At 39.6% G+C, this 19,100-nt stretch overlaps 1 protein-coding gene across 1 annotated transcript; it reads left to right on the top strand.

Annotated features, from left to right (window-relative positions):
• Positions 1-608: 608 nt before the first annotated feature.
• LOC130090411 (guanine nucleotide exchange factor subunit RIC1-like) lies at positions 609-18,050 on the top strand (the record flags this gene model as incomplete). Its single annotated transcript, XM_056257770.1, has 2 exons — positions 609-1,159; positions 17,943-18,050. Coding segments are annotated over exons 1-2 (249 nt in total), but the record flags the coding sequence as incomplete, so codon positions are not given.
• Positions 18,051-19,100: the final 1,050 nt, after the last annotated feature.

Below are 19,100 nucleotides of genomic sequence, written 5' to 3'. Positions count from 1 at the left end.
GACATGTATTACAATTTGTGTGTGTGTGTGACAGTTTAAAAATATTCCCGCCATAAAAATGCGTATGTAGCTGAGAAAGAAATGTACATTTCTTAATTGACAGAAAATAACAGCAAGAACAAATGTCAAAATATAAACAGAAACATTTTAATTGTGATTTTACGGACATGTATGGCAATTTCTGTTTGACAGTTTAAAAATATTCCCGCTCTAGTCCGTTTAAATCAGAAAAGACAGTTTAAAAATATTCCCGCTCTAGTCCGTTTAAATCAGAAAAGACAGTTTAAAAATAATCCCGCTCTAGTCCGTTTAAATCAGAATAGACAGTTTAAAAATATTCCCGCTCTAGTCCGTTTAAATCACAATAGACAGTTTAAAAATAATCCCGCTCTAGTCCGTTTAAATCAGAATAGACAGTTTAAAAATATTCCCGCTCTAGTCCGTTTAAATCAGAATAGACAGTTTAAAAATAATCCCGCTCTAGGTCGGTTAAAATCATAGGTTTAAATCAGTTTTCCGTTAACCTTAATGTATTGCGGGCCGCCTCGCGCCCCCTACCGGCAGAACCCGTCATGACCGCGTGAGTAAATACCGTTACGGCTCCGAGGCTTTCAGAAGCACAGAGCTGATCTGGATAAATAAGAGACTAAAGATGGCGACGGTGGAGGATTCATGGGGACAAATTCGGATCCAAAACTTCCCTTTGGAAAACTGAGTCCAGCGGTCCAGTCGCGCACTGAGAACCGCAAAACCCCGCGACACCGAGCTGAGACCCGCTTCCGTGTCTGTGGCTCCATTACGTGGTTTTTATGTAAACATTGTCGATTGCAGTAACCAAATAAAGCGGAATTTGGACTCGGATCATCCGAACCCACACCGAATCCAGCCGAGATGATCCCTGACTGAACACGCACCGAGTCCGTGTGTAAGTGTAGTTCGGTTCTGGTGCATGGAGGCCGCTGGAGGGAGTCTGCCCGCCCCGGTGTCGCAGTGATTTGGGTCAGAACACCGGATCGTGATGTATTTTCTGAGCGGCTGGCCGCGGAGGCTCCTCTGCCCGCTCCGGAGCGGCGAACGGCCCTTTCTGGTCGAGCCCAGCGCGCAACGCTTCTTCCTAGCCGTGCTGTCCGAGACCCAGATCAGCATCTGGTTCAGCAGGGTAAGAAACACATCTAACTCTTACATAACTCAGTCATTAGATGTTTTAATGCTGGTGCCGTGGCTTAGTGGGTAACCTGAAGGTTGTAGGTTTGAATCCCAGAAATGTCAAAACTCCCCTAGATCAGCAGGTCTTTAAATGTAAGCTGCTGTGGCTTAGTGGTTAAAGTGGCTGCTAACCTGAAGGTTTTAGGTTTAAACAGATTGTACATCTAACTCATTAAGGTACTGGAATGATGGGTGATGTGGCTTAGTGGTAAAGGATCAGGGATGGTGATGGAAAGGTTCGAACTTCAGAATGGATCCCATACAGCAACATAGTGTCGGCCCAGATCCGGCCGTCATCTGGCCCACATCTGGCCGGGTCTGGGCCGACACCGTCTGGGATTATTCATAGGAATTGGCTTTAGTAGGGTAATACAATTTAAATTGACTTTATACCAGTGGGTATAATGCTGGATGTTGGGTATTTCAATGATCCAGTTAATCCTACAGTGTTTAGTGGAGTTAACTAGTGGTTGAAGACTAAGATCTATCATCTAGTGAAACACTTTGTGTGTGGTCTAAAGGCAGTTAACCCAGTGGTTGTAGGTTCGAACCCCTAGAGGAATCATGTTTCAAGTCTGTTTACTCAAAGTCTATAGGTTTAAATCCCAAAGGGTTGATTCGTGTGAATCGGATTCAGTAGTGGGTGCTGTGGTTTAGTGGTAAATGATCTTGGCTGGTTACGCAACGGTTGCGAGTTCTAGTCAATAATACAATTATTCCTGTCAACATTGAACATCTGGTTCCTCAATGTCAAAAATAACCCAATAGCGGTCTCGGTATCAGCGCTAAAGGGCTAATATGGGTGCTGTGGTTTAGTGGTTATTGGGTTCTGTGCTGTTGATACTTATAGGTTTGAGCCTCATGAGCGTCTGGTTCCATTTAGACTGAAATAAACAGACAAACGGCCTCATGATCAGAGGTTTTGAGTTCATGTATTCATAATGAATGATGTGGTTAAGGTTGAGGTCTGATGGCCTGAAGGTTTGAACCTGAGAAGGGTTTATTAATGAGTAACATCGAGTCGATCTGGAGTAGAGTTTCTAGTGGGGTTATGTTAGTTGTTTGATCTAGTGCTTAAAGTGCTGATAATCTAAAGATTGAAATGTTTGATTTATGTTATAGCATTAAATGCACAATAACCAGGTTTATCAATAATATTTCAATTTTTCAATTTCAAATGAGCTTTATTGGCATGACGGTGTATCACAATGTTGCCAAAGCATTACTCTATTATATATAAAACAAACAAACAAAACATATATGTATAGATCATGCCATAGCATAGTAACTTAATAAATACAATCCATCTTAATAAATGAATACATAAAGCTGGTCACTCTAGAGAGTTAAACGTGTCAATCCATCCTATTGGTTTAACTTTAACCAATCTCATACATTTGAACTAATTCAATCTTGCTTGTTAGTCACATTTAAACCTGTTCAAACTTTTTAGCAGATTGAATCTGTTTTTACAAATAATGCTGATGTGAAGGAGTTTGAATAAGTGAAATGAGTATTTGAATCAAATCAAGTAGAGGCAAATAATAGATTATAGGATTTGTTTGTTCCAGTGAGTGTGTGGTGTGTGTTGTTGATGGCAGGATTGGTTTGTTCCAGTGTGTGTGTGTGTTTGGTGTGTGTTGTTGATGGCAGGATTTGTTTGTTCCAGTGTGTGTGTGTGTGTGGTGTGTGTTGTTGATGGCAGGATTGGTTTGTTCCAGTGTGTGTGTGTGTGTGGTGTGTGTTGTTGATGGCAGGATTTGTTTGTTCCAGTGTGTGTGTGTGTGTGTGGTGTGTGTTGTTGATGGCAGGATTTTTTTGTTCCAGTGAATGTGTGTGGTTTGTGTTGTTGATGGCAGGATTGGTTTGTTCCAGTGTGTGTGTGTGGTGTGTGTTGATGGCAGGATTTGTTTGTTCCAGTGTGTGTGTGTGGTTTGTGTTGTTGATGGCAGGATTTGTTTGTTCCAGTGTGTGTGTGTGGTGTGTGTTGTTGACCGCCGTCACCTCAGACGTCAGCAGGTTTCGACGGTTGTTGATCACTGGTTGAAGTGCAGAGATTCCCCCAGAGTTCACAACATCTCCTGTGAGTTTTCAGTTTCACTTTGAGGTGTTGTGTTGAACATCAGCGCTGGGAGGATCTCTGAGACTCTCACCTGTGTGTCGTCCTGAAGACCCAGACGCTCCGTCCGGAGAGATAGACAGGCAGAGAGATAGACAGGCAGAGAGATAGACAGGCAGAGAGATAGACAGGCAGAGAGATAGACAGGCAGAGAGATAGACAGGCAGAGAGATAGACAGGCAGAGAGATAGACAGAAAGGCAGAGAGATAGACAGAAAGGCAGATAGATAGACAGAAAGGCAGAGAGATAGACAGAAAGGCAGAGAGATAGACAGAAAGGCAGAGAGATAGACAGAAAGGCAGAGAGATAGACAGAAAGGCAGAGAGATAGACAGAAAGGCAGAGAGATAGACAGAAAGGCAGAGAGATAGACAGAAAGGCAGAGAGATAGACAGAAAGGCAGAGAGATAGACAGAAAGGCAGAGAGATAGACAGAAAGGCAGAGAGATAGACAGAAAGGCAGAGAGATAGACAGAAAGGCAGAGAGATAGACAGAAAGGCAGAGAGATAGACAGAAAGGCAGAGAGATAGACAGAAAGGCAGAGAGATAGACAGAAAGGCAGAGAGATAGACAGAAAGGCAGATAGACAGGCAGAGAGACAGACAGAAAGGCAGAGAGATAGACAGAAAGACAGATAGACAGGCAGAGAGATAGACAGGCAGAGAGATAGACAGGCAGAGAGATAGACAGGCAGAGAGATAGACAGGCAGAGAGATAGACAGAAAGACCGATAGACAGAAAGACCGATAGACAGGCAGAGAGATAGACAGGCAGAGAGATAGACAGGCAGAGAGATAGACAGGCAGAGAGATAGACAGGCAGAGAGATAGACAGGCAGAGAGATAGACAGGCAGACAGATAGACAGAAAGACAGATAGACAGAAAGACAGATAGACAGGCAGAGATATAGACAGACAGGCAGACAGACAGACAGGCCGAGATATAGACAGACAGGCAGAGAGATAGACAGACAGGCAGAGAGATAGACACTAGACAGACAGACAGACACAGAAAGGCAGATAGACAGAAAGGCATATAGACAGGCAGAGAGATAGACAGGCAGAGAGATAGACAGGCAGAGAGATAGACAGGCAGAGAGATAGACAGGCAGAGAGATAGACAGGCAGAGATATAGACAGACAGGCAGACAGACAGACAGGCCGAGATATAGACAGACAGGCAGAGAGATAGACACTAGACAGACAGACAGACACAGAAAGGCAGATAGACAGAAAGGCATATAGACAGACAGAAAGATAGATGGATGGATAGACAGACGGACGGACATATAGATAGATAGACGGATGGATGGATGGACAGACAGACAGACAGAGAGATAGACAGACAGACAGACAGGCAGAGATATAGACAGAAAGACAGATAGATAGACAGAAAGCGTGTGTAATACTCTGTTATTGTTATTTTTATACCCAAATAAATGAGTTTGGCCTCTCTGACCAGATCTGCTTTTGATTGACACTTCCTAATTAGAACTTTATTTATGTATATTGTATGGAATATAATTGTGGAATTGTGTTCTGCTGCTTTTAATGTAGAAATTGTTCTGTAAAAGCAGCAGGACACTGTGTTATAGTGGAAACAGTCCCACAATGCTCATTGTTTAGTTCAGTTCCTGAGTAAGTCCCGTTACTGTTGTACAGATTTAGTAGACTCTGTTGATGTTACATTTATATACGCATAGATCGTGACTGATGATAATCCTGGGAAATACTTCCAGGTGATCCTATACTTCCCACCCCTCCCTGTGCCTTCCTGCCGTTCCCTCCTCGCTGTTCTGGACGGAGTGTGTAGAGTTCCTCAGACGAGCCCGGGAAACAACGGAATGTGTCTGGAATGTGTGTGTGTGTTTAAAACAAACTCTTCCTCTCCAGCTGTGTGACTCCACCTTCACACACACACACACACACACACACACACACACACACGTCGTCAGTAGTGCTGAAGTCATGCATATCAAAGCGACTGGCCTCAACACGTTTGCACACGCACACACACACACACACACACACACACGCGCTGCCGTCTCGTCTCAGCGTCTTTAACACTGAAGTGTTTCCTGATCTGCTTCCTGTAACCTGAATTAAAGGATATTTCTCCCAGAAATCATCATTTACTCATGTGTGACTTTGTGTCTGTCTGCTGTGGAACATAAAAGAAGATATTCGGAAGAACCTTTGGAACCAAACAACATTGATCCCCAACTTTTTATTATTTGAACAAAATTTTTTTATTTTTTTAATGTACCACAGCAGAAAGAAAAAGTCATACAGGTTTAAAACAACATGAGCGAATGATTATGTTCAGTAGAGTTGGCTTTTACTTCTAATGTTCAGTGTTTTTGTAAGAGTGTCCAAACTCAGTTCAACATGTCTTACCATGTTTTTGTTAATTCCACAGGTTTTCCCTTCGGCTTTTGCTCTGCCTTATTCATCATTTATGAGTTGCTTTGAATAAAAGCGTTTGCTGAGTGAATAACCGTAAATGTAGATCACGGCAGAAATGCACAAAAACTCTGTGGTTTCCATTTTGACGTGTGTGTGTTTTATCTGTATATGTTTGCACGCAACGCTTCTTGTTTTGAAACTCTTTAAACTATAGTTTTGTCTCTTCCAGCGCTGGTTCCTCATTTAATGGACTATAATGAAATGGAGATAATTAGATGATATTTAATGAAATGGAGATAATTAATGTTTTATTGCACAGAGACACACAACGCTTCTGTTTGATTACGATACACACCCCTGGTGTGGTTAGGACGTTTTCAGGTTCATTTTTAAACGCATGTGCAATCAGATCTAATCCTAAACTTCTTTCCCTTTCATCCTACGAACAAATAAGGATTTAAAAGATGTGAAAACTTTCTAAAATGTACAATAACTGAAGGGCATTCGACCAAACTTTTTGCACACCAGTAATGAAAATACTCCAAAATTGATTATGAAATATTCAAATAATTTGAAATCTGCATACGAGCACACATTATTCTTCTGAAATAAGTGGAGTTGATGCTTGAATTTAAGAGAAACTACGACAAACGCATCTAAGAAGACTTGTATTGTATATAGACGTTTTATAAATCATTCATACATTCGGCACACATATAACTCATTTAAACTCATTGAGATGTAAAGCAGCAGCAGATATAAAGTCACACTTATTATTACACACAATCTCTGAAATGCATGCTCAGTGTGTGTGTTGTGTAACGCTGTGCGATCATATTTCATCTGTTCTGTGTGGGAACCTGTAAGATGAGTAAAAGTGAACAACAACCATCACGGATCCTCCTTTACATGCTCAGGTTTACCGTGTTCAGAGTCACTTTCACAACATGGATCCGTTTAAGTGAGCGCCGGTCAGTGTCATCTTCTGTCTCGACCAATCGTGGGAGTTTGGGGGCGTGGCTAACTGTTTGACTGACCAATGACAGACAGAGTGTTTGAGAAACATGATTGGAAACAGTCATAATGTTGTCTGCATTGACCTAAACTATGGGGTAATTGGGGTTAGTGATCTGAACATCAGTACGAGATCTGAGCCTCGGTTTATGAAACGTTATTACTGAACAAAAGCAGCTTATGATTGTTCATCAGTGGTACGTACATGTGTGCACCTCATGGGTTTCGTTCCACTATAGTTCCCTGTCCCCTGGCTTCGATCAGATCATTATTTGCCTCTGGATACACTGAACAAAATTATAAACGCAACACTTTTGTTTTTGCCCCTGTTTTTCATGAGCTGAACTCAAAGATCTAATGTACACAAAAGGCATATTTCTCTCAAATATTGCTCACAAATCTGTCTAAATCTGTGTTGGTGAGCACTTCTCCTTTGCCGAGATGATCCATCACCTCACAGGTGTGGCGTATCAAGATGCGGATTATACAGCAGGGTTATTGCACAGGTGTGCCTTAGGGCTGTCCACAATAAAAGGCCACTCTAAACTGTGCAGTTTTATCACACAGCTCAATGCCACAGACGTCACAAGCTTTGAGGGAGCGTGCGATCGCTGTGCTGACTGCAGGAGTGTCCACCAGAGCTGTTGCCCGTGAATTGAATGTTCATTTCTCTACCATAAGCCGTCTCTCCAAAGGCGTTTCAGAGAGTTTGGCGGTACATCACGACCGCAGACCACGTGTAGCCACACCAGCCCAGAGCCGTGTAGATGTAGATAGAATAGATATTTATTTAGTCATTGTTAAAAGAAACAAAGAAACACATTTAGCAGGATAACTATAAACGATGTAAACAGTGTATATAAATACCAAACACACTGTAAATGAGAATGGATAAATATATCCCAAACAAATAAACAGACAAAGACATTATATGTAGAATGCAAAATACCGTAATTCCTCAAATAAAGGCCGGGGCCTTTATTTACCTAAACTGCAGATGGTAGCCGGCTTTTATTTGAAGCAGGCTTTTATTAGAGGCAGGCCTTTATTTCTAATTCGCGATCCCCGCCCGCCCGCCAGCCAAGTTTCCATGGTGACGCGTCATGCTTGGCACGTGTTCACCACAGCCAAAATAGCGCTATATGACAGATGTAGCGCTTTTATTTCTAAATATTAACAAACTTGCTTACCATGTCATCAACTATCTTCTATTCTGACTCTCAAATCCGTGTGAGTGAGTTTGTTTTGTCGTTTAAAACCCTTTATAAATGATCTTGATCTGTAACGTGAGATGGGCACCGCAGTTCAGAGATTCCTGTTGTATTTGTTAAGTTACAGCGCGTGAATTCTTCAGTTTCTCCCGAAATACATGAAAGTAAGTGGCCGGTGAACTGGGAGAAGAATAGAGTAAACTGTATAGTTACTTACACTGTGTATCTGATATGAATAAAACACGTCGCCAAATATATTTGAATGGATTGTTATTGCTGCTTCCATAGACACCATTGTGTATTTTACAAACTATAAATTTATTGTTTTGCTATAAATCATATCTATTTAAATGTCTGAAACCTAAAATAAACATGTGGTTAAAAACACTGAATAGTTGTGATATATGACAAGCGCTGAGCGCGTCCGTCTTTGAGTGTACATTCATTTAAAGTGTACCTATTCACACTATTTTTTCCCCGGCCTTAATTTGAGAACGGCCTGTATTTGTCCGCGTTGACCACGCCCCCGGCCACTATCAAAGGCCCGGCGTTTATTTGAATACCGGTCTTTATTTGAGGAATTACGGTAAGATATAAATACAAAGATAGACACAATGGACATAAACAGTGAGGTAGTGCTAAGTGAATGATGTGTAGTGTTGGAGATGAAGGATATTGTTATGTATTATAGTTTAGACACACCTGTGAGTTGAATCTTGTATGTCTTGTTTCTGGCTGTCGTCAATGTTGGAGTAATCAGTGATTGGCTGTGATTATTAGAGGGTTTTAGGGCTCTGTGTCTGTTGAGTTAAACTCATGTCTGATGATTTACTGAGTCAAATACATTTAAAAATAGATCATGTTGTGTTCACTTGTGTGTGACAAGCAAACACAGACACGCACCGATGTGAAATATGATGATGATTAGCACGATAGTGTTGCTCTTTTTATTTTTTTTGTTACAGTGTTTCTTCACAGCAGAGCAACACAAGGACAGTGAAGGAGCGATTCAGATGTTTCTCCGGGACTGACGCACATGAGATTTCACATCCCTTTTTGGTTTCACATTGTTCAAGAACGACAGTCAAACCAAAATGTATTCAGACACCATCAACATTTCTCACATTATCACAGTTTATTCTCTATAGTTTAGAAAACGGTAATAAATATGGCAAGAACTCAGTGGATATTTGCCTGGTTCCTTCTGTTAGACTCTCACGCATGAATTATGTTGAATATCTGTCAGCTGTTAAATTTAACTACACAATTAGATAATACCAGTTTAGCTCAACCAGTGACCAAGCAATGCTTCATGTTGTTCAGTGTGTGTGTAAAAAGAGCATTAGCAATTACAGAAAACACACTGAAGAAAACATGATCAGCTCAAAGTGGAGGAATCATTTTAAGTCTCAGTTTTTATAAATATTACAGTTAGTCACTGTATGAAGAATATTTGGGTGTAATATGTCACAGTTTACTTAATTTTTCTCTCCTCACTTACATACATAAATGAGCTTTAGTGTCCTGCACACACTAGTAAAACAAAATGAAATATTATATCCAGTGTCTGAATAGTTTTTGGTGTGACTGTATAAGTGTCTACACCAGCGGACGATATCTCTGTTTATTATTATAAATGCTGCAGTTTTGTCGTCTGATGGATTCTGATTGGCTGTCAATGTTTTTATCGTTCCGCTGGACTTAATGATTATTAATTAAAACTTTCTATTTCTGTTTGGCGTGAACAGGCTTTTTTGGTCCCTATTATAAAGATTAAAAGTGCATGTTTGTCTGCTAGATGCTCTTTATTCTTTGCACAAACTGTTGAATATTTCGTCTGTGGTGATTATGGAGGTTCAGTTGAATTCGTGATTATTTGTATAGCGCGTTTTTCACATTACAAATCGACCGTTTCAAAGCAGCTTTACAGAAAATGCATGTTGCAAATATTACATCAGGTTGAAATGATGCAGAAATGTATTTTCTCTTCACGATTTAACAAGCATGATTGTATCATAGGACATGAATCAATTGTTGATTGTATCACAGCACAGGAAAACACGTGTTCTTTGTGTAAGTGTGTTGAATTCAGATCGAGAGTGTGTTTAGTACAGCAACCGTCGTGCATTACACTCTCGGTCGGTTATGTAACTGTGCTTATGATTTACCTGCATGATTTTTGGTGCATTCTCTAATTTGTCAGAGCTGTTTTTCTTTCTCCATTTTAGTCAGGCTATATCAGTCCCTCCAGTTTTTCGCGATTCTGCGATCGCTGAATACAACGCAAAATCAACAAAATGTCGCATTTTTTTGCGATCCTGCATAATTCCTAATTTAACCGCAAAATAATCACAAAAATTAAAAAAATGACCTCATAAAACATTAAATTATAATCACCCAATTGAAATGTATCTAGTTAAAGTTTCAATGCATTTTTACGTGGATACAGATGTTGCGCACGCGTGATGTCTGTGAGCGGTCTGTCAGAAACATGGCGAAAGAAAATGCGTCTGTCCAGCCCTCTCGCATAACCGCCCAGGTTTTCATTGGGATACGGCAAACTTATTAACGCATTTAACATGATTGAATGACATAACAAAAAGTATGGTATGCTCGATGGTACTAAAAAGAATTCTTAAAAGCGCAGTATACCGTGAAAGAGAACTAATTTCAGCCAGTCGAGTGACAGTCTGTCTCTGACTGCAAGCGTGTGTGTGTGTGTGTGTGTGTGTGTGACTGACTGACTGACTGACTGACTGCGTGTCACCGCCTGTCGTCCTAGTTAGAAAATTGAATTCTCTTTATAGCGCTTGAACAAATACACATAGCTACAATTACTTCAAAATATTAATCTTGGCAAGTATTTACGTAAAACGATCAGTAATAACTGATTGGGATGTTTGTCATTACTGTAGTAGGTCTTAAAGTGACAGTAACCTAATTTACCTGCTGTTGTCAGTGTTGTTAATATTATTCAAGCAAGCAACAACAAGAGGCAACAGCACAATTTAAAAAAAATTTAAAAAAAAAAGAATTTGATTAGACCAAATAAACAAGCTTTATGCAATTTGTTTGTCATTTGTGTCATGTATGACTATTGTGCATCTGACATAATACTATTATGGTAAATGTGATGTCCTAATTATAAAATATAAAAATCGCAAATTTTTTCACAAATTTCTGGAAATTACCACCACAAAATCAGTCATTTTGATCGCAAAAATCACACAAAAAAATCGTGAAATCCTGGAGGGACTGCTATATGAGAAGTAGCATCACTGAGTGCTTGACTTGCCTTAAAAGCACATTTGCACCCACTATTAGTGTCATTTAACTACAGTTTTACATTGTAACGTGACGTCAGTCTTTGGATAATGTGAGCAATTCAAGTTAAAAATGTAAATATCGCTGGTTGCTATAGCTACAGGTGTTTTATCAAAATAAAGATGACGTATGATAGAAATACAGCTGTCAATCACAGACACTTGTTGTGAATGTTTCTCTGGTGTGGAATCTGAAGCCTGTCTGACCTTTCGTGACCCCTGAACGAAACACTCATGAGGAACGACCTTCACACACACACGCCGAAAGTAAATGCACATTCTGTGACGTTAGTGTTAGTCTTAAACACATGAGTGTGTGTGTTGAGTTTTACAGCTCCCTGTTGGCAGAATGAAACCAGCACTTTGCTTCCATTTTTGGGTGTTTTTCTCTGTGGCCGAGCGCTGATCTCTTCCGCACATCCGTCTCTCGTTTCTCCTGATGGGTTTCCCTGCTGCTCGTTTCACTGGGAGAATGTCATGCGTTTCTGTTCATCTGTAGAAAACAAGACATAAACACACACGATGAACGACATTAAACTTTTATTTTTCCTCTGTTAGATGATTCCGAGTAATTTGAGCATCTTACTACAGGAATATTCTTGGTTATTCTTAACTTTATTTGTAAAGTTTGGCATGATTTCATATACACTACACTAAAACGACTTGGATATATTTCTGTTAATCTTTAAAGGGTTAGTTCACGCAAAAATGAAGTTTCTGTCATTAATTATTTACCTTAATGTCGTTCCAAACCCGTAAGACATTCGTTCATCTTCAGAACAGAAATTTACATTATTTTATATTTTATGTATTATATTTTACATTCCGAGAGGTTTCTGTCCCCACATAGACAGCAACGTCATTGCACTGTTCAAGGCCCAGAAAGGTAGTAAAGACATCGTTAAAATAGTCCATGTGACTCCAGTGGTTCAACCTAAATGTTATGAAGTAGTGCTGCGCGATTAATCATATCGCAATCGTAATCGCGATGTCAAGCCTATGCGATTATATGACGCAAAATACTGCGATTTTATATGAAATAAACAAATTAGGGCTGTTAACGCAGCATCTGTTATTTTTTGTCATCCTTTGGCTAGTGTTACATGATCCCGCTCTTATTCATGCGAATGCTTTAAACCATTCAGCGAGACAAGTCAAGAGAGAGCGCGCTGTCTGTGTGTGTCCTGACTGAAAGACGCGCGGCAGAATACAGTTCTCTTTCGGCTTGAAGTGAACGAACAATAACACACACAATTATACCAAAATATCATTTGTCGAGTGTCTTCATAACATAAGAGCAGTCTTATGATGGTCGTAAAGAGTTGTGAGAGAATAAGGCGCGTGTTAGATCCGTGTCTCTGTCAGCAACTCTTAAAGGGCCAGCATCCAATAATGCTTTCTGTCAGTAAAGTTAATCAAAGAACAAAGGGAACAGAGAAAAACACTCACTGCTCTTGACCAAAGAACTTGTGTAGCTTTAAATAGGATTTTAGTCCATAGAATTTATAATTAATGCAGCGCAGACTGTTTGATAACTTTATTCAATTTCTGTATGTCCCTGTTAGACAGGAACGGCACAGGTAAATATGACATTTATTATGGGTTTTTGTGAGGATTGTTTGAAGTTCACTTAAATTAAAATTAAATTAATTTTTATCCAGACATCAATGGCTTATTGATCATTATGGTGTTATCAATCATTTAGTTGTTGTTGCTAGTTTGAGTTGAGAAATACACATTTCAGAATTATCACTAATCTGTGTGTGCATTTTGCTTTAGAACCAAGCAAGTTCACTCATGAAACCATTTGTTAATTATATCGCTATCGCAATATTGACCTCAATAATCGCAATATGACATTTTCCCCAAATCGTGCAGCCCTATTATGAAGCGACGAGAATACTTTTTGTGCGCAAAAAACCCTCAAAAATAACGACTTTATTGAACAATCTCTTCCACGTCATTCTCCTCTGCTGTTGACGTAGTGTAACAGCGCAGCGCTTCCTGGTTCTACGTCAGAACGCCGGCTCACTATTGGCTGACGCTGGTCATGTGAGCACCACGACACTAGCGTGTGATGCTGAGGCAGCCAATAGTGAGCCGGCGTTCTGACGTAGAACCAGGAAGCGCTGCGCTGTTAACACTACGTCAACAGCAGAGGAGAATGACGTGGAAGAGAAGAAATTGTTGAACAAAGTCGTTATTTTTTAGTTTTATTTGCCATAGACTGTAAAGAGATATGGGCGTAGTGTGCATGACGTCACCCGTTGTGTTTCTGAAGAGTGTTTTTGAAGCCCAAAGTGGGCGGAGCCGGCTGTCGCCATCTTGGCTCGCGGATAACCGGAAATGTGCAGCGAGGCGGATTAGCTGAGAGTGACGCTAACCGTAGACATAATAAATAGATGCCCTATTGGCCGCTGGAGCGTACGTCAACGGCGCCGCCATGTTGGGGATGGCAACTTTCCCATACTTCTCATACCGGGAATTGAGAAAAGTGCCTGTTTTGTGCGCTGTTTGGGGCTGTACACATCGCCACACAATTGAAAACAGCTTTCGAGGAATTACCTTTCACAAGCAAGACTGAACGTTTGTTTTTGGTTGTATTTGGTCATGATTTAATTAGTAATAGTAACGTTCAGAGGATAAATTTAAAAATACTACTGTTATTGTGTCACGAAATGGAGTTTTAATAGTTTTTCAGTCGACAATGTAGTGGTTTAAAGCTCAAATCTGTGGTTTGTTTATAAAGATAGCGCCTATTTAAAAATTTGATCTGACGTTTTCGGAGTTGTAAGATGCGCTCAGCGCTCGTCTAGCCCGCCTGGAACAGCCGTACCTCGGCCAGTGCTTCTGAAGTGTTGCCGCTGACTCGGATGTCTGTAGTCTAGTGGTTAAACATGAGATATTATTCGTCTTGTGTATATCTAACGGGCGATCTTTGGTCTCATTAATCTATAAATGGTTCCCTGGCAAATCGTTTTGGCTGAGGGCAAAGTGAAGTTTCATAACTTTATATTTAGGCTATTTTAACGTTGTATCCTGCTGTATGTTTGACTGAAGCTACTTCTGTTATACTGATCAATAAAACTGAAATTTAACAAAAAGAGTTAAATATTACAGGGAACTACACTAACCTTTTCCACTGGTGGCACTTGCGCTACTAACTTTTTCAGTTACTGGCGCAAAACATGATTTGGTCGCACAAATTATTTATAGTAAGCCGCTCTCTGGATAATAATGAACAATAATGAAACTGTACTGCATTAAGGGTGGAACGGTACACAGAAGTCACGGTTGGGTTCATACCGTGGTTCAGACATCACGGTTCGGTACGATTTCGGTACAATGGAGTGAAAAGCAAAACAAAAATGCAGAAGGTATTTTTATAAATGTCTTAAGCCTTGTATTTTTAAGTTTTATTAATAAAGACATAGAACCAGTTTATTTGTAGTGCACTGACAATAGTTTTATATAATTAGTTTATTAATTAAATTAATAAAAAGACAAAATGACCTTGATATATGTTTGGTAATTGTACCTGAATGAATTTAAAATTAATTTGCTATATTTCAGATCAATATATATTGTTTTCCTTAATTTTAATTAACCCTAACTTTATTATCATCTGAATTATAAATAAATGATTTCCGTATAAAATAATTACCATTAAAAACACATTTGATTTTCTTTTTTAATCAATGTAGAATGTGTAACTTAAAAATAAACAGATTAGTGCTCCGACTCCGAGGACAAGAAATGAAAACCATGTGATGAATCTCCAAAAGATGGAACACACAGACTGTTTTTAAATGGGGTTGGATAAATGTTTTGCTTTTAAAACGGTGTGTGTGTTTGTGTGTGTTTGTGTGTGTTTGTGTGTGTTTGTGTGTGTTTGTGTGTGTTTGTGTGTGTGTGTGTGTGTGTGTGTGTGTGTGGTTGGGTTACAGTTGTAGGTTACAGTTTGACAAGAGTTTAGTGTGTGACAAAAGCACAATGTTGTGTTTTATTGCGAGTGTACACAAATATAAGTAAACACTTTGCAGTTTGAATCATGTCCCGTATGAAAAAAATGACCGAGTATGTTTTTATGTTTCCACTGTTCGATCGCGCCCGCGTCTCTCTCTCACACACACAAACACACACACACACACACACACACACACACACACACACACACACACACACACACACACACACACATAGTTCGATCGCGCCCGCGCTTCTCTCTCTCACACACACACACAGAGTTCGATCGTGCCCGCGTCTCTCTCTCACACACACACAGAGTTCGATCGCGCCCGCGTCTCTCTCTCTCTCTCGCGGGGCTGAAGCCAACTGATGTGTTGAATGCTCAGAGCACGTTATACAAACGTATACTTAAAATAGGCTACACATTTCTGTTTTAATAAATGCTCATAGTAAATCGTAGCATATTGCCTAAAACATAAGGTAGGTACAAAAATAGTCAGTGATACATTTGCGACCCATTAAAAATTAGGGTCGCAATGGCATTTCAAAAGGTCGCATATGCGACCATTTTGGTCGCAGTGTAGTTCCCTGTATTAAAGTCACTATTTAACTTATTTTTTATTGTATATATTCTGTAATTGATATTTCTTATTCTATTGCTATTATTATAGTATTATTAATAAACTATATGCTATTGTCAATATTTTTATGATTGTATTATTGTACTTATGATATTATATAATTATACTATTCATTACTATTTTGTTTGCTGTATACTATTTGTTTATTTTATTGACTAAACTATTTACTATTACTTCTCACTTTGTTATATTTACTATTTGCATTGCACTATAGTTGTACGGTAACATATGTATTATCATAAAGGATCCATCAGTTATCTTTGTTATTGCTAAAATCTGGTCAATCACAGAAAATGCTTTTTCCACAATAAGAAAACTTAAATTATATCTCAGTATGGGGGTCTTCACCATTCTTATCCAAGAATAAAAAGCCAGATACATGACAAGCCTGAGCTTTGACCATTCTTTATTAAAAAAAAATATTTTACAAGTCTAACTACTATCGATATTTTAAATAAACAGAGATGGAACTTTTTGTACACCACATACAAACCACTGAAATCGGTTGATAAATGTAAAAACAGTTTGTTTTTATCCAGAAAAAACGCAGCTCCCCCGTTTACTTACATTTGTTCACAGCGCAGTCTTGCCCTCCGCAAAATGGCGGACCCGTTGACGTATCGCAGCAACGTTCCAAAGCGGCCAATAGGGCGTCTATGTATTTATTATGTCTATGACGCTAACACACAGCAGACAAACGCTAGCAGTGACATCAGCGGCAATCCACCTGTCACTCAAGTGGCCACGCCCTTAATTATGCAGAACTTTAAGGCTTAATATAATTTAAACGGATGAGTTATAAAAAAAATCATCTTCCTCACAGTCGTCATGAAGGGCAACATTATCTATATAGACCAAAACCACTTTTTACACCAGACTGTAAACATGTTTATTTCTGCTGTAAAGTTGGTCATTTTAACATGCGGGTCTATGGGATTGAGTCTCTTCTGCAGCCGGCCTCTAGTGGCCAATGGAGGAACTGCAGTTTAACTCACTTCAGTGTTGATTCGAGAGAGCGATTGGAAAATTGCTGCTTGGTTTTTGCGCACAAAAAGTTTTCTCGTTGCTTTTTATTTAGGTTGATCCACTCGAGTCACATGGACTATTTTAACAATGTGTTATTCCTGATCAGAAACCTCTTGAGTTGAGTTGAGTTGAAGTTTTATTTGCCATTTGTACCAGTACAGCTAGTACAAGTTTAGGATTTTTTGTAGCAAAGCTCATTGAGTCAACATTAAAGAGTCAACATAAAAGAACTAACAAAACTACACACAATAAATGGACTTTGAGAAGGTGCAGTAAACGAAGAACAGCATAAACCTACAACAAACAAACACAATAAAGATGTGGATTTAAAGATCTTGGATCTCATCAAAAATATCTTCATTTGTGATCTGAAGGTCTAATGCGTTTGGAATGACATGAGGGTCAGTAATTACTGACAGAAACTTAATTTTAGGGTGAACTAACCATTTAATATATCTTCTGGCTTAATTCTGGATGTCTTGATACGGTCACGTTCTCATAGGTTGTTCTGAGTGTTTTAGGTAGTTACTGTGCAGTTGTTAATTGTTTTTGGTCCATTTTTTAGTCTGTGCATCTGATCACTTAGCAGCACACTGTCCTCAACACTACTGATGATTGACTTGTACATTAGTCAAGTCAGCTTTATTTATATAGTGCTTTTTATAATACAGATTGTTTCAAAGCAGCTTTACAGACACAAGTAATGCAATAGTAATACAGGAAAATAATGCAACAAAGTTTGTTTCCAGAAGAAAATAAGTGTCGTAGTCCAGCTTAAGTAAGCTCAGTGATGTTTAATTTTTGTTGTAAAGTTATTTAGTTAATTTATTTATATATATATATATATATCGGTCTGGAGAAAACCGTGATGTCATCATCCAGCTCAGTTCAGTTCTCATATAATGCTGTCAATGCAGGAGATCAATAATATTGTTGAATATTAAATTAAATGTCCTTCATAACTAAACCACACTGACTCAAATGTATTCACATGTCTAATTTTGTCTGTCTGTCTGTCTGTCTGTAGCCCAGCGTGTTGATCGTCAGCTATATTGAGTCTGGGAAAGCGGCCGCTCAGTTCGGCTTCTATCAGCAGGTGGAGTGGAAACCCGACGACTCCATGATCGCAGTAGCGGTGAGTAAAACACGTCTGTGTGTGTGTGTGTATGTGTGAGCACGCTTCTGTGCAGCACATTGATGATGCGCTCCGTCCCGTCGGTTCGATCTGAGGTTTTATTTAGTTCCTCCAGAGTTGCTCTTATGCTTCAAATCAAACCTGTCTCTATGGTTTTCTCTGAGCCGTTTGCTGCAGATCGTCTCCAGACGGATATTTCTGGCTCTGAATGTGTGTGTCTGTACATGAACACAACACAACCAAGACCAAAACATACTCGACACTAGGGCTTGCACAGACTAGTCAAGAGATCCACTAGTCGGCGCTGTTGGAAACAATCGACAACTCGAGCGCCCATTAAAGCTGCAGTCGGCAAGTCTGGCAGATTGAGTGGATTTAGGAAAATTTTGAATGTTTACAACTCTCATGCCCCTCCCCCACTATCAACGGATACCCTCCCACCCAGTTCATACTCGTCAGTGCGTGTGCACCAGATTTTCAGTGAACGCCAGGGCTCTCAAGTGTCACTCATTTCGGTCTTCTGTCACGCTCTCCCGCCACACATTGTATTTCTCACGCTGAAAAACTATTTGTAATATATTTAATATGCCGCCGCGCCCAAAACTCTGGCCGCGCCGCTCTCACTGTGGAACCGGCATGAATCAAGCGCGTTTCCTCTGGTGTTGTTCGTCGAGCTACACAATAGCCAATCAGAAAATAGCACTATTGTATCTGGTTAGGGTTAGGGTTAGAAGCTCGGTTTTTTTTCTAAAACCACTTTATTTATGTTGTTCTGTCAGATTATAGTGTCGATTTCACTGAATATGATCAAAAAAATTTTGCCAACGGCAGCTTTAATAAAATAAAATGAAAGAATTCAAAATGGCGAACATCACCAACAAACATCAGATGTGTGGAATTATTTCTTCAAAGATGACAAAAATATCGTAATTTGCCAATTCTGTAAGAGGCCGCTCACATATCACTCCTAAAAACACTCTCCGTCTTTCCTCCCGTGGCGTCTGTCGATGCAATACAACCATGAACTGCGCTCTCCGTGAGGACAAGGAA

This window comes from Rhinichthys klamathensis, unplaced genomic scaffold (genome assembly GCF_029890125.1).
Source record: "Rhinichthys klamathensis goyatoka isolate OS25496 unplaced genomic scaffold, OSU_Roscu_1.1 h1tg000143l_1, whole genome shotgun sequence".
NCBI lineage: Eukaryota > Metazoa > Chordata > Actinopteri > Cypriniformes > Leuciscidae > Rhinichthys > Rhinichthys klamathensis.
Note: the sequence above shows the minus strand (reverse complement) of the source record. Positions and strands in the feature narration are given on the sequence as shown.